This window comes from Malaclemys terrapin, chromosome 15, assembly GCF_027887155.1.
Source record: "Malaclemys terrapin pileata isolate rMalTer1 chromosome 15, rMalTer1.hap1, whole genome shotgun sequence".
Classification (NCBI taxonomy): domain Eukaryota; kingdom Metazoa; phylum Chordata; order Testudines; family Emydidae; genus Malaclemys; species Malaclemys terrapin.
Window position 1 is genome coordinate 32,190,102 of NC_071519.1, and position 15,045 is coordinate 32,205,146.

General features: G+C 39.2%; 1 protein-coding gene across 6 annotated transcripts in view; it reads right to left on the reverse strand.

Annotated features, from left to right (window-relative positions):
* CADM1 (cell adhesion molecule 1) overlaps positions 1-15,045 on the reverse strand; it is a 286,568-nt gene that overhangs the window by 72,005 nt on the left and 199,518 nt on the right. For all 6 annotated transcript variants that reach the window (XM_054005229.1, XM_054005228.1, XM_054005226.1 and 3 more), the window contains exons 2-3: positions 3,537-3,683; positions 2,159-2,311 (exon numbers count right to left, since the gene is read on the reverse strand). In XM_054005229.1, coding sequence (XP_053861204.1) covers positions 2,159-2,311; positions 3,537-3,683 — 300 coding nt within the window. The remainder of the gene's footprint in view (positions 1-2,158; positions 2,312-3,536; positions 3,684-15,045) is intronic.

The window sequence follows — 15,045 nt, forward strand, 5'->3', positions numbered from 1 at the left end:
TCTTGACTGACCAGAAACCAAAATAATCTCTCGTGAAAAGGACAAATTGTGGCATGAAAGTATAAGGTCCTGAAAGTTGAGGGCTGAAAACCAACCCCCCTGGATCCATTGGTGGAATTACAGCTGCAAAAGTCACCATTCTGCATTTTTGTATTTTCAGAAAGTTTAGGAGTCAGATCTAGAATTGGTCTCCACCCTTCGTTCTTATTTGGGACCTTAAGTGATCGATGATTCACCTGTGGTCTCAGCAAAAAGAGTTTCAGTCCATCAAAGGGGCAGTCCTCAACAATACTTTGAAACTCTCTAGGCAACCCACAGAACTGGAGCCAGGATGCCCAATGTACGGTGACTGCCATGGAGATGGAGCAAGCTGCAGTGTCAGCTGCATCTAAGGAGGCCTGTAAAGATGTTCTAGTCACTAGCTGACCTTCAGCTATGGCAGCGTGGAACTGCTCGCGATGTTCTGCTGGAAGGTGTTTAATAAATGTGGTGAATTTGGAATAACTGGTGAGATTATTTAGCCACAAGAGCTTGGTAATTTGCAATTCTAAACTCTGGGGTTGCAGATGAATGGTGCTGTCTGCCACGTTCACCACTTCAACAGCCAGGGAATTAGGCAAAGGATTCAAAAATAAATGTTCACAGTTCTTGGCTGGGACAGAATACTTCTTATCAGAATGTTTGCACATGGGCAATACCATTGCTGGGGTCTGCCAGATGGTGTTGGCAGGATCCAGGAGGGCCTCATTTATAGGCAAGGCCTCTTGAGCAGAAAGTGTCATTTGCAAAATGTCCAAGTGCTTGTGCTGTGACTCTCAAACCTCCCCTAGGGGAACATGCAATGAATCCGCAACATGTTTTATTAGCTCCTGAAACTGTTTGAAGCCAGAGAAGGTGGAGGGGGCATAACAGCTTCATCTGGGAAAGATGTGATGACAGTTTGAAGAGTACCCTCCTTGTCTGCTTTGGCCTTTTACTCCTCAAAGGTTTCCTCCTGCAGTTGAAGTAGTAGACGAGGAACAAATGAAATATGGGCCTGCCTACCCCAGTGGTCCCAATGAGAAAAGTTACGAGCTAGTAAGAATTGCTGTTGGTACGCAGACCAAGGGTCCCAATATGGCCACTGAGAGGAACCATAATTAATATACTCCTATTTTTAGATAAATAATATACTTAAATCTTATTCCTTCCCTTTTTCGCCTCACTGAAAAGAATCTATGACCACGATCCCCACCCTCCTACTGAAGTGTGACACACACAGATATACTCCGCTACCCTAAAGATGAAAGGCATGCGGTCTAGGAAAGTTCATGAGGATAGTTTGCAGGATTACTAAAGCCAGCTGACTGTCTTCCCCTAGTAAGTGTTTGCCATTCCCCAGACTGTTGGCTGGGCAAACATCCACTCCAAGTCAGTAACAGTGTCAGATTTACTCCAAAATGTCACATTAGGAATTCATATGTTTACACTCAGCCGATGCAGTGATTCATCCTCCTGCAGCCTCGGCAAGGCAGGTATTGTCCCAAATGGAGACACTGACCAAGGGAATTTAAGTGACCTGCCCAAGTGAGTCAGTGACAGGCAGAGCCAGACTTAGAATTCAGGGGCGTCTGGCTCCTAAACCTGTACTTATCTCACGAAACAGAAATGCTGCAGAAAAAACAAACACCTGGCTTCTCCACTACAAACAGGATATTAATTAGAAAGAGGAGCACGGAGAGTGATTACAAAGAAATTGTATTGGGTAGAGGCACACAGCCAGTCTTTTCCTCCCTTAGCTAACACAACTAGTCGCTAACAGCTAGGATGTTCCATGTGGCAAATGGCTCACTTGAAAACGTAGGTTGATCTTTGCTAGTCACCTTCAGAATCTTGAGATTGCTGTTTCGAGTCCTAGACTCAATAGATCCATAAAGGCAGTTGGTCTTTAGTGTAAAAGCTCTTTGGAATAAAAAAAGTTGATTTTTAGTGAAATCTCAGAGTGGGTGTGGCTCTATAAGGCAAGTCTTAAGAATTGATTAAGTTTTAGCAACTTTTGGTGGCTGGAACTGCTAAAAAATAGTTTCCAAAAACCATGTGCTGATTCCCTTTCCCCTCCCCTTCATTCCTGGACCCTCCATGTTAACTGAAGAGTTCGAGTTTAGTGCCCGGCACTTACCAAGCACCGTCATAGTGGTATAAATTTCCTGTGGGGGATCGGTGTAGAGCTGGCAGAAGTATCTTCCTTCATCAGAAACGGAGACATTTGTCAACGACACTCTGAGTTCACTGTTAGAGAAATTCACTAACTGAAACCTGCTGTCCTTCAAAGCTGTGGAACAAACAGATCATTCGTGATTGTGATGAACAAGACAGATAGTACATTTCCTCCCACAAAAACATGGCAAAGCCAGAAGCCTGAAAGAGTAGTAATGGTGCCTAAACCAAACTCCTGCATTTTCCACATTATTCCAGCTCCTTGCAGTTTGGGTTTGAACAATACTCACGTGCTCAGACCAATATAACTAATCAATACCAATTCTCCATACAAACTACTGATGTGTCTAGCTTTTGTTTTTCAGAAGATGCAGTGATGTTTTTGGTAAGAAGGCTGCCGTAAAAACAATTCAGGGGGTTATTTTGTGGCTTAAAGCAGAGTGCAGGATTGATACCATGAGTGGATTAGAACCGGCATGAAGCAGAGATAAGAATCAGGGCAAAGAATTTAAGGTTTAGGTTTCCTTACACAAGTAATTACTGCTAAAATCCCTTTGGGAATTTTGACAGCACTGACAAATATTTCAACTAAGACTCACTGATGGTCTTTCTTGAGTGCCAATTTTGGGGCAGAGTGTCTGTAATACCTAGCAAAATGGGGACCCTGATCTCTGATCTGGGTCCTTAGATCTATTGCAATACCAGTAAATCACAATCTCCTCTGAGTTTGTCTCACCCAATTAGTTACTTAGATTGTAAACAGTATTGGAGAAGAGACCCTCTGTGCTGCGTGTACACAGAGAGCACAAGTAGTCCTGGTCCATCCCGTCCAATTCCAACAGCAGCCATTAGACTAAATAATTTAAATAGTTTCATTTCAATTGTTAGCCTCACAGTATTGTCTAAACAGGAAATAAAGCCATCCTCCTGCACTGAGCACCATGGCGACAGATTTTGTTTTGGCTTTAAAGGAGACAGATTATCTTGAACATGTCAATCTTCAGACCAAACATATTACTCCTCAGAACATTGTATTCTCCTGCATTACTCTATTCAATTTATTTGTGTCAGCTAAATATTTGGCGCTCGGTTGCAATTCACCCTGAATTACTACAATCAATTCCTATTGCAAAGTAAAACAGTCTGACTTTTAAAAGGGACCATCAAGGTTTCCATTAAGGAGAAAGATTATGATTGCCTGTCATCTACGCTCTGAAGAATCAACTAAACTTTAAGTGCCTAACATTAAATTAAAAAAGAGGCTTTAGCAATATCTTTATCCAGAAGGCTAGGAGGGTGGGGGTCAGTTGCTACCAAATAATACAGGGATGGAAACTTACGCCTGAAGTCTTTGAAATAAATCGTCTGTCTGTTGGGATTCAATAGCTGAATCACTGAGTCATCACTGTTTTTGACTCGACAACTGATGGTGGCAACTTCTCCCTCCACTACTGTCACATCTTCAGTAACCAAGTTCTGTCCATCACCTTAAAAAGAAAGGAAAGAAAAAGATTAAATGCTGTATTGCCAAGTTTTTAAATTATGTCACCAGGATTCGTGTAGAATTGATCAAGAACAAGCTTTGGTGGACCCCCATGCTGAAGCAAACTATTCCTTCTTGAGTATGAAGAGGGTATTACTGCCTTATTATTGGCTTAGTGTCTATGGCATAGACAATTCATAACTATAGTTACCTGGGAAATAATTTCATTGCTGCACACATATATAGTTGGCCATTGGACAACATTTGAAAGGGGGATCCTGGGGAGGAAAAATAACGACATGCCGCTTCACTCTAATGAACACCACTAAATTAGACTAGAATAACTGGGAGAGTTCTGTGGGTGGTTAGAGTGGAGAAGGGGCAGTTGCTTTTCTAAAAAACAAAGACTGCCCCTTCTGCTGTATGCATTGGCAAGGCTGCTCTATAAACTGCTGATGGATCATTTCATCTAGATGTAAAAATGTGACTCCAAGGGAAGAGCTGGGCAAAGACGGAGCAGGCAAAGTCTCTTGCTCCTGGAAGCTAAACATCTGCTACCTTATCCCACCCGCCCAGAATGAAATATTTTAAAATTAACCCCCTGGTTGGCAGATATGCAAGGAACATATGCCAAAGTGGGGGAAAGAGGGAAGGGAGCAAGAGGAGATTTACTCTAGGGGGCCACGTCTTCATCTCAACCCTACATCACAGTAAGGAGCCAAGCACCATGGCACAGACTGGCTCCTAAAAAACAAGTGGTGGAGGCATTGTGAGACGTGCAGTTGATGGCATGATGTCTACCTCTTAATTCCCTGGAAACCAAAAGAGTATCAGAGCTACACAAGAGAGTGAAAGGGAGAAATGAACTGATAGCGCTGCTGATAAAACAAAGCTGTAGGGAGTAAAATATCAGGACCTATTAACGCATTCAAGACATTTCCTGGAGCCACATGTGCAGATCTTGGTGCTAAGGAGGCAAACCGATTCACTGAAAATGTGAAGCGCTTCCAAGAATACAGCGATCCTGGGATTTCCTCTTTAAGTGGTGTGAAAATCTGGAGCCCAATTTTTAGTTCATTCAAATTTGATTGCATTTGCTATACAGCCAATTTCTAGTACTGTTATATTAAAATATACTAAAGGAGGAACAAGAAGGGAAATGGAAGAGCTTACTTCTATAGTATATTATAATTATATAAGAAAGATTCTGGAAACACTTAGTTAAAAAGTTTTCCCCCACTCTCCAACCAAAAGTAGAAAAGGGAAAGCTGATGGGAATTCTTGCTAGTCAAAAAAAAAGCTATTGGCAGCACTAACAATCCTAAAGATTCAAATATCTCCAGCAAAATATTGAGCAACACATGGCATCATCATTTTCTGTTGTTGTTGTTGTTGGGATGGAGGTGAGGGAACCGAGCCCACTGAGCGATTTAAGAAAATGTGACTGGACTACTCAGATTCTAGAACTGAAAAAAGTGCTGAATTATTGTTAGGACAATTGCAACACAAAATACTGCCTGTTCTTGTTAAGGTTTTTGAAAGGAAATCACTTGTGGTACGAAGTGCCCATGTTCACAACAGCCATACATGAGAAAGCCCCACAATATCAGGCATTCCCCCCTCTATACCTACAGCTTTCACTCAGTCTCTGGGATCTGGGGAAGCTTTATACAGTCGGTGACACTTCCTTTGGCGTATTCTCCATTTTTTTTTTTTTTTTAATATCTGTGAATCACCACAAATAACAGTTGCTATTTTCTCAGCAGCGATTTGCATATTTTTGAGGAAATACAGCAATAATTGTACTGTTTTATGATAAAGCAATAGTTTTCAAGACTCGCTTAAAAGGCAATTAAAGTACCCATAGATTGGGTAGTTTGTTACATACATTACTGGTCTTTTTTTTTTAATTTAATCTCAAACTACACAACTAAGTTATACTAAACCTCTGCCTTCAAGGATGGGAGCCTTTAGCAGGTCCAAGCTGAAGTGGTAAAGAGATCATAGTAAGTTTTTATCAACATACACTTCATCACATCAATGCGCATGAAAGTTAGGCCTGGTCTACACGGGGGAGGAGAATCAAAAATACGCAACTTCAGCTACGAGAATAGCGTAGCTGAAGTCGACGTATCTTAGATTGAATTAAAATTTCTTTACTTTGCGTCCTTGCGGCGCAGGATCGACGGCCGCCGTTACCCCATCAACTTTGCTTCCTCCTCTCGCCGAGCTGGAGTTCAGCAGTCGACGGGAGAACGTTTGGGGATCGATTTATTGCGTCTACACTACACGCGATAAATCAATCCCCGATAGATCAATCGCTACCCGCCAATCAGATGGGTAGTGTAGACGTACCCTAAGGGTGGCCAAGCCCTATAACACTGACATTGGCTGTGATAACAAGGACTGTCCTAGAAAAAAGTCAAGGGTAGTTGACTGAGATGAATAAAGACGGGAACAGAAAAGTATTTGCTTAAATGTCTGAAAATTATATTTACCTTTCTCAATCTTGAATTGTCTATAGATTTTATGTACTAAGAATGCAACATATTTTCCCCTCCAGCAGGCCAAATATTCTTTCCAATTGAATGATACTTAGCAACATTAAAAAACTGCGAATAAGGGAACACAGGAGAAAAACGGACAACTTTTAAATGTAATGAAATAAACTGGACTGGAGATTCGGGGGTGTAGAATGGAAAAGCGAGGTATATCATGAAAACAATTTAGTGACTGCCCCACTCATATAGGACAGTTCACATGCACAACAGAGACTTGATAATTTCCAACCAGGAAAACCTGCACAGGCAATTAGGCAGCCACTAAACACAATAATGCAATAAGATGTGCAGCAGAAGTGTATATAGAAATTGTTCAACTAATATAAATAATATTACCAAAGCCTTTTGTATTTTATCCTTTCCAGGACTAAAAGGAAGTCAATAAATAAAATATACTGGATATATCACATCAGTCAGAATGTTCTGTACCAACAAGCAAACCCAATAAAAACATTCAGTAAACATCAAGTAACTATGAAAGGTTAACAAGTTAATTTTAATGCCTGAACACAACACCTGAAACACAATCGCTATTGTTCTAATCTGCATGAGTGTTCTTCTACAAATATTTTCAATTGTAATCTAATTGATCTGAAATTCATCCCACTGGGCGACTCCATTTATGTCAGAATTATACTTACTCCATTATTCATGAGCCTTGCAAAGTATCACTATATCCATGCATGGTACACATGTGCTTATGACTGGTAAGCAAGAGACCATGTAGTGATATCACAGTAGCTCCAGTTCTATAAAGAAGAAATCTGCAACAGATAGCCAGCTAAAAAATTACATAGGCTTCAAAACAAGGAGTAAAGTTACCAGCACACTTTTTTTCCTTGGTAAGAAACAATGATTTCCTTTAGCTGGGTTATGCAAGAGACCAAAAAGAGCTGGCGCTCAAATTCCAACAAGGATAGATTCCTTCCAATGATGCCAAAGCTGTGGGTTGATGTTCTCAAGGTGCGAACATCTCTGAGGACTGGCAGCTATGGTCACAACTGTTTTCTTCAGGTAACAAATGACAATTCTTACCTTTGTGCTGTTGTACGTGCTCTACTCCATAAAGGTCCTGAACCCCTAGAAGCTACTATGTTCGAAATATGCCACAGATGATAATAGCTTTATTTGCCATGGAAATATTCGAACTATAAAGCTCTACTATAAAAAAATAGAAATAAACCACAAAATACTTTAACTCTTTCATCTGCATGCAGCATGGCTATTTTAGATAAAGTAGGTACACTTCTCAAAGACGCAGGGTGACCTAATTGTAATGCCAACCTTGTATTGCATGAGGAATTGGCTGTACTATACACAGACCTTCTGCATTTTTGAAGTCAAGCCTTCTTCCAGTAAATTTTTGTTTATTAAAAACCCGACAAGCCAGAGTGATAAACTACTCCAAATCAGGAAATGTATTTCAAACTGCAACCTTTTGTGTTGAAGTTTCTTTTATTTAGCGGGTGGACAACTATCCCTGCTTGTGCATCGTTTATTTTGTTATGGAGACTATACTTGTATGTAAATGAGCTCTTTTACACCGGATACTTTTTTTTTTTATTCCTGTAATTTATCCAGGACCCAATTATGCACATCAAGACTAGGGAGAAACGGTACGGAATATCAAATACCTTGTTTACTACTCCCTTCATTCTTTAATACTCTGCATGCTTAGCCTCGGGAGATCAGCTTTACTTCCATGGTGGACATTTACCAAGTCTATGAACTCACCCCCCCCCCAGTTAGCCTGCTACTAAACAATGCTCTCCATATGCTTTGGAGAAGCCCCTCCATTTGAATCTGCAATAAAAGAGAAGGCCCACAGTAAACCAGAATCCAGATTACATTGTGACAACATATTGATACCAGAACTCTTCAATGTAATTTAAACAGAAAGAGTATTTTGCAGATAACAAAAGAACAGCCCAGTGTATTAAAGCACAGCCAACTGCTCAGATCAGAGAAAATGAAATTAGCACTTAACTTCTTGGCATTGGGGTGACTGCATAAAATGTTACAAGACTGACTCCCACTCTCTCAAAGCATGAATATTGAAAGACTGTTCTCACAAAGCAATTCTCTTTAAAACATTTTAAAAAATATAGATTAGCAGCAATTTGTCCTCTGATTATCAGATATACACTTTGTCATAAACATACAGCTAAGGGTAGCATAAAATCCCTCTTTACCCTGTAAAGGGTTAATTCCTCTTTTACCTGTAAAGGGTTAAGAAGCTCAGATAACCTGGGTGGCACCTGACCAAAAGGACCAATAAGGGGAGAAGATACTTTCAAATCTGTGGGGGAAGCTTTTTTGCCTGTGTCTCCAGGAGTCAACAAGGAAACAGAGCAGGGAAAATACATCTCCCTAAGCCATATCTGAACTAAGCATCTAGTCTTGCAAAAATAGTAAGTAATAGCAAAGAAATGCGTTAGATTACCTTTTGTTTTAGCTTGTGAATTTTCCCTGTGCTAAGAGGGAGGTTTATACCTGTTTTTGCAACTTTAAAGTTTTGCCTAGAGGGGAAATGCTCTGTGTTTTTGAGTCTTTTGTTATTCTCTAAAGTACTTGCCATCCTGATTTTACCAAGGTAATTTTTTTTTTACCTTTTCTTTAATTAAAATTCTTCTTTTAAGAACCCAATTAATTTTTCATTGTTCTTAAGATCCAAGGGTTTGGGTCTGTGTTCACCTATACCAATTGGTGAGGATATTATTCTCAAGCCTTCTCCAGGAAAGCAGAGTGCAGAGCTTGGGGGGGGGGGGGGGGGGGGATATTTTTTGGGGGAATAGGACTCGAAGTGGTCCTTTCCCTGATTCTTTGTCTAAATCACTTGGTGGTGGCAGCATACAGTTCCAGGCAAGGTGGAATTTGTGCCTTGGGAAAGTTTTTAATCTAAGCTGGTAAAAATAAGCTTAGGGGGTCTTTCATGCAGGTCCCCACAACTGTACCCCAGAGCTCAGAGTGGGGAAGGAACCTTGACGTGCTTATTTTCGTAAACTGCAGTAGGTGATGCTGTGGAAGTCCAGAAACTGAAGAAAAATCCTTAATGCAATCTCCTCTCTGAGTCTAGTGATATTTACAAGTCAGCTGTACAAAAACCCTCTCTCTCTTTAACTGACAGGAGCCAACGTATCAGGTGCATGCAGCGATATCTGGGCTCAAGTTTTAGAGAATGCTGGGGAACATAATTAAAATAAAACCCTTACATTCTAAATTTCTAATTTTCTTCATAAATGATGCTAGTTCTGTCAGGTCACAAAATAATCCTAAGGAAAATTAGAGCAGAAGCTAAGCAGTAAAAAGTACATAAAACAGAACTGGAGAGGCTATCTACCCAAAAGAGAAATTCCAATTTAAGTCCCTTTGGGTCACTTCTGATCTCTCATCTGCTTTCAGACTATACAAACACTACGGACAAAAGAACCGGTAAGTGGTTTCACTTGTTGATGACATAAAAGCAAGCACAGACTGGAAAAAAAACTTTCAACTTTTTGATTGGCAAGATGTGTCGAATTAAACTTAATGATGGGAAAATGTAAGAGATGTAAGTCTATAGTTAATGACTAAAAAGAATGCTATTGAACTAGAGGTGAGAAAGGGAGGTATCAATGAATGTCTAGAAAATATAGAAGAAAGGCGTCAAGGACACTAATGACAGCATATGCATAAAGGGTTAGCATTAAGGCTAGAGAGTACAAGTATAACTTAGTAACAATGGGACTATACGTGCTTCCGATGAAACCTCAGAATAAAGTTTATTTCTGTGCACCACAATTTAACAAAAAGGTTGATAAGCAGCAACACAGACACAATTTACTCTTAAAATTTCATATTTTTCTCATTATTTAACCTGTAAGAGTAATGTAAATTTTAATAGACTGAAAAATTGCCACATGCCTTTCACAATGCTCAGTGAAGGAGTGGCGAGGGCTTTCAGGAGAGCCATGTTCAAATCCTGCCACCATTTGGAAGAGGGATTTGGAGCAATTTCTCTGACCCTGGGTGTTATCAATGTGTCTGTGCCTATTGCTAAATCATCTCAGATTTATAAAGCAATTAAAAAATATCAATAAAAGCAATCAAATGCCCACTAGAGAGGATGTGTCCCCTAGGATTCATTAAAAATACTCTTGATGAATGTGTTACAGGCATTTAATTTTTTTCCACCAGGTGCCTCTACAAGACTATCAATGCTCACTCCTTATCTCCTTATCACATAAGCTAAACACCATTCTATACTAACAATATACTCAGCACAGTTTTCTGGAACATCGCCAAACAATTATTATCTAGTTTGCCAAAATGACGCTGTCTACTTAAGCCGTTATGTTGGGGAATGGGGGAGTCTCCTATTCAGACGGGAAAACAAGTGAATGTATTGCATGCAATTGACCTCACTATCCTTTTTGCACAAGAAACCCTGGAAAGGTGGTTTATAATGGCTAAAGGGTGGAATCCTGGTGGGAGGCCATGTTAAAATACTTGGCAACACACTACTGTGTGGTCTTGTTTGGTAACTAAATCTACAGCGAACCACACAAAGATTTTTGTGATCAATTTCAAGTTGGCATTGCACCTGTTTTTCTGCAGTAATTTTTTTAGGTGCAAACAAGACGATGTTTTTTGGATGCATTCAACTTGCTAAGTCATTAAACAATGAAGAATTTAACAGGAGGGTTAGCTCCCCAGCTGAAAATTGTCACCAATACAGAAGCAGAAGCTTCTGTTGTGGATAAATAGCAGCAAAAAAAAAGTTAACCACCACTAAAACACCCCGGGGAAGAATTTTATCAACCCAATTGAGAAAAGACTTCTGGAGAAGGTTAAGCTGGATACATTCTCCATACTTCTTTGTAAACACAATATTCACTACAAAGGATTAACAAAGCTATTAAGATTTGATTTCCATCTAAGCAATTAACATTTTTTTAACTCAATCCTATCTTTCAATTCATTAAACCATTCCTTATATTTGTCGAGTTTTATATCAAGTCAAAACCCTATCTGAATTAATAAGAATTACAGCAAAAGTAATTTAGAAATAAATTACTTGAAGTTCAAGTCACTGAAGCTTCTGATGATGGAATGTCGCTCCATTAAAACAGACGACTGATTTCTTTAGAAATCCAGTGCCTAGGCTGGCCCAAGCTGGAATGTCAATATGTCTAATGGAAGTGTGTTTTCACCTTTAGGTTTGGGGTTCATGATGGGATCCAGGAAGCATAAGAACAGTCCTGCCTTTTTGGAAACAGCTAGTGCCTCAACTTTCATGAAGATTTGAATAGTTATTTTGAATCAAAGGCCTCCCAATCTAAACATTGTTTGAAAAGCTTCTCTCCAACAAACCCCCTCCCCTCCCCTCCCCCCCCACACACACTTTGACCTCTATCGTAAGACCATCACAGCTGCCATACTAGGTCAGACTTTACAGACCTCTATCATACCCTCCCGTAGTTGTCTCTTTTTTCAGATCTTTTAAATCTTCCCTTGTATGGAAGCTGTTCCATATCCTTGGTCATCTTGGTTGCCTTCTCTGAAACTTTTCCAGTTCCACTATATCCTTTTTGAGATGGGGCAACCAGAACTGGTTACAGTGATCAAGGTGTGGGCACATTATGGCGTGTGTGTGTGGGGATTAGTGCCATTATCATATTTTGTCTTATTTTCTATCCCTTCCTTAACAGTTCCTGACCTACTGTTTGCCTGTTTGATTTCAGCTGTGCACTGAGCGGAAGTTTTCAGAGAATTATCCATGGAAACTCCAAGATCTTTCTTGGGTGGTAACAGTTAATTTAGACCCAATCATTATATATGTATAGTTGGGATTATATTTTCCAATGTGTATTACTTTGCACTCATCAACACTGAATTTCATCTGCCAATTTGCTGTCCAGTTATCCAGTTCTGTGAGATCCCTCTTCAACTCCTCACAATCTGCTTTGGACTTAACTATCTTGAATAGTTTTATATCATCTGCAAACTTTGCTACTTCACTGTTCACCCCCTCTTCCAGATCGTTAATGAAAATGTTGAACAGCACAGGTCCCAGTACAGAACCTTGGGGGATGCCGTCGTCCACCTCTCTCCATTGAGAAAACTGAATTTATTCCTACCCATTGTTTCCTATCTTTTAGTCAGTTACTGATCCATGAGAGGACCTTCCCTCTTATCCAATAAAACTTAATTCCCTTAAGAGCCTTTAGTGGGGGACTTTGCCAAAGGCTTGCTGACAATCCAAGTATATTGTATCAACTGGATTAACCTTATCCACATGCTTGTTGACATCCTCAAATAATTCTAGTAGATTGGTGAGTCATGATTTCTGTTTAGAAAAGCTGTGTTTACTCTTCCCCGACAAATCAGAGATATCTATGTGCCTAAAAATTCTGTTCTTTACTATGGTTTCTGCCACTCTCCTCGGTAGTGAACTTGGGCTCACTGGCCTGTAATTGCCAAGATCTTCTCTGGAGCTCTTTTTTTAAAAAACGGTGTTACATGAGATACCTTGCAGTCATCAGGTACAGATTTAAGTGACAAGTTATATACACCACACTTAGTAGTTCTGCAATTTCATATTTGAGTTCCTTCAGAACTCTTGGGTGAATACCATCTGGTCCTGGTGACTTAGTGTGTAATTTATCAATTTGTTTTAAAACCTCTTCTATTGGCACATCTCTTTGGCACAGTTCCTCAGATTTGTTGCTCAAAAATAATAGCTCTGATGCGGGTATCCCTCACATCCTCTGCAGTGAAAACCAATGCAAAGAATTTATTTAGTGGTATTGTCTTCCTTAGTTGCTCCTTTAACACCTTGGTTATCTAGTGGCCCCAACACCTATTTGGTAGGCTTCCTGCTTCAGATGTACTTTAAAGAATTCGTACTGTTAGGATTTTGTGTCTTTAGCAAGTTGCTTCTCAAATTCTTTCTTGATCTGCCTCATTGTACTTTTTACAATTATCCTGACAGTTTGTGCTCCTTATTTTCCTCACTAGATTTTGACTTCCAAATGTTAAAGGATGCCTCTTCGCCTCCAACAGCCTCCATCACTTGGCTGTTTAGTGGAATTTTTTTGGTCTTCTTACGATCTTTTATGACTTGGGTTATACATTTAGTCGGAGCCTCTGTTATGGTGTTCTTAAGTAGTCCCCATGTTGCTTGCAGGCATTTTACCCTTGTGAATACTCAGTTTAATTTCTGACTAGTGTCATTCTTTTTACCTCCCTTTTTTCCAAGGTAAATGTTACCATGATTTTTTTAGTATATTCCCCAAGGATATTGAATTGCATTATGGTCACTACAGTTACCTCTTGGACCAGATCCTATGTTCCACTTAGGACTAAATCAAGAATTCCTTCTCCCCATTTGGGTTCCAGGATTACCTGCTCCAAGAAGCACCACTCTAGAAATTTTATCTCTGCATTAGGACCTGAAGTGACATTTACCCAGTCAAAATGAGGACCATTCACATCACCCATTATCCTTGTTTGTTTTAACTAAAACACTAGATAGTATAAGACAGTGTTTTCAGTCATCTGTATACATATTAAGTGTCATGAAATAGAGAAAAATATTAATGTGAATCATGCAGATTACAAGCATAAAGATATATTATGACAAACAGCAGTCTCATTTCAGTTTCCCTTCAAACATTTCAGGAAATATTCAGCAAAATATTTACTGGTGGTAGATAAACATTTTAAAGTGTGTTTAATTTCATTAGATTGCATTTATATTCTAACAAAGAAAAAATACGGAGAGGGGGGGGAGAATCAGTTTTATGTTCCCAATGCAGAATCACAGGGGGTGGTGTGAGTGAGGGGAGCTGTGCTAAAGGGTGAAAAATCCTTATTTGAATAAATATCCTCTAATAATCAGCAACACTTTTAAGCAAGTTTTGAAAAACAAGTGGAGAAAAATCAACTGATTTATATTCATGTTGGATAGATTTTGTTCAATTAAAGTTAACTGTGCACAAATTGAATATAAAAAAACCTGTATGCTTTGTATCTGTATTATATATAATTAATTTCCTGTTGAGATGTCTAACACTAAGTTAAAATTCTCTCTTCCAGCTTAGATATGCATTATTACGTGGGTATGTTTGATTAGCTTTAAACTCCAAAAGCTTATTACTATGCACTTTAAATATGTAAATCACATAATATAGTGTAATGGCTCCTTTGGAGTCATTAGGGGCTATATAGTAAATATGATACCGTTTCACAATAATTTAAATACATGTTAAGATGATAGTCTAACTGGTTACTCTACATTCTGTTGCCTTGGATATTTGCATATAGATCACAGTCATATCTCCTTGACAACAATTAAGGTGCATTGTCTCCAATTCTCTGGGTGGATTTGGTAAAAGAAACAAAGGAAAGAAAATATTTAAAAGACCCACATTCAAATACAGTTAATGACTTGGCAAACCCTGGAAATTCAGTTTGAAAGTTGAAATCCCATCCTTAACTCACCCCTTTAAATCCCAGTGTTTGTTTAAATACTGTAAAGTTTATTAAGTTAACCATTGCTCAGGGGCACAAGGAATTTGTTAAGAACCACACTAAACTCCACATTTTCTTGCTTTTTGGTTACATGATTTAATGCTTATTCTTGTCCACGATGCATTGTTTTACTTCTAAATACATTTCCACCATATATCGACACTAACTGAAACACAATCAAGACAAGAGAGTCACTGAAGTGTCTCATTTTTAAAGGAGCACTGTGCCTCCAGGATTTCAGTCCCTCTGATTTCTCCAGAATGTTCTTGATACAAATGGTTTCAAGTTTTT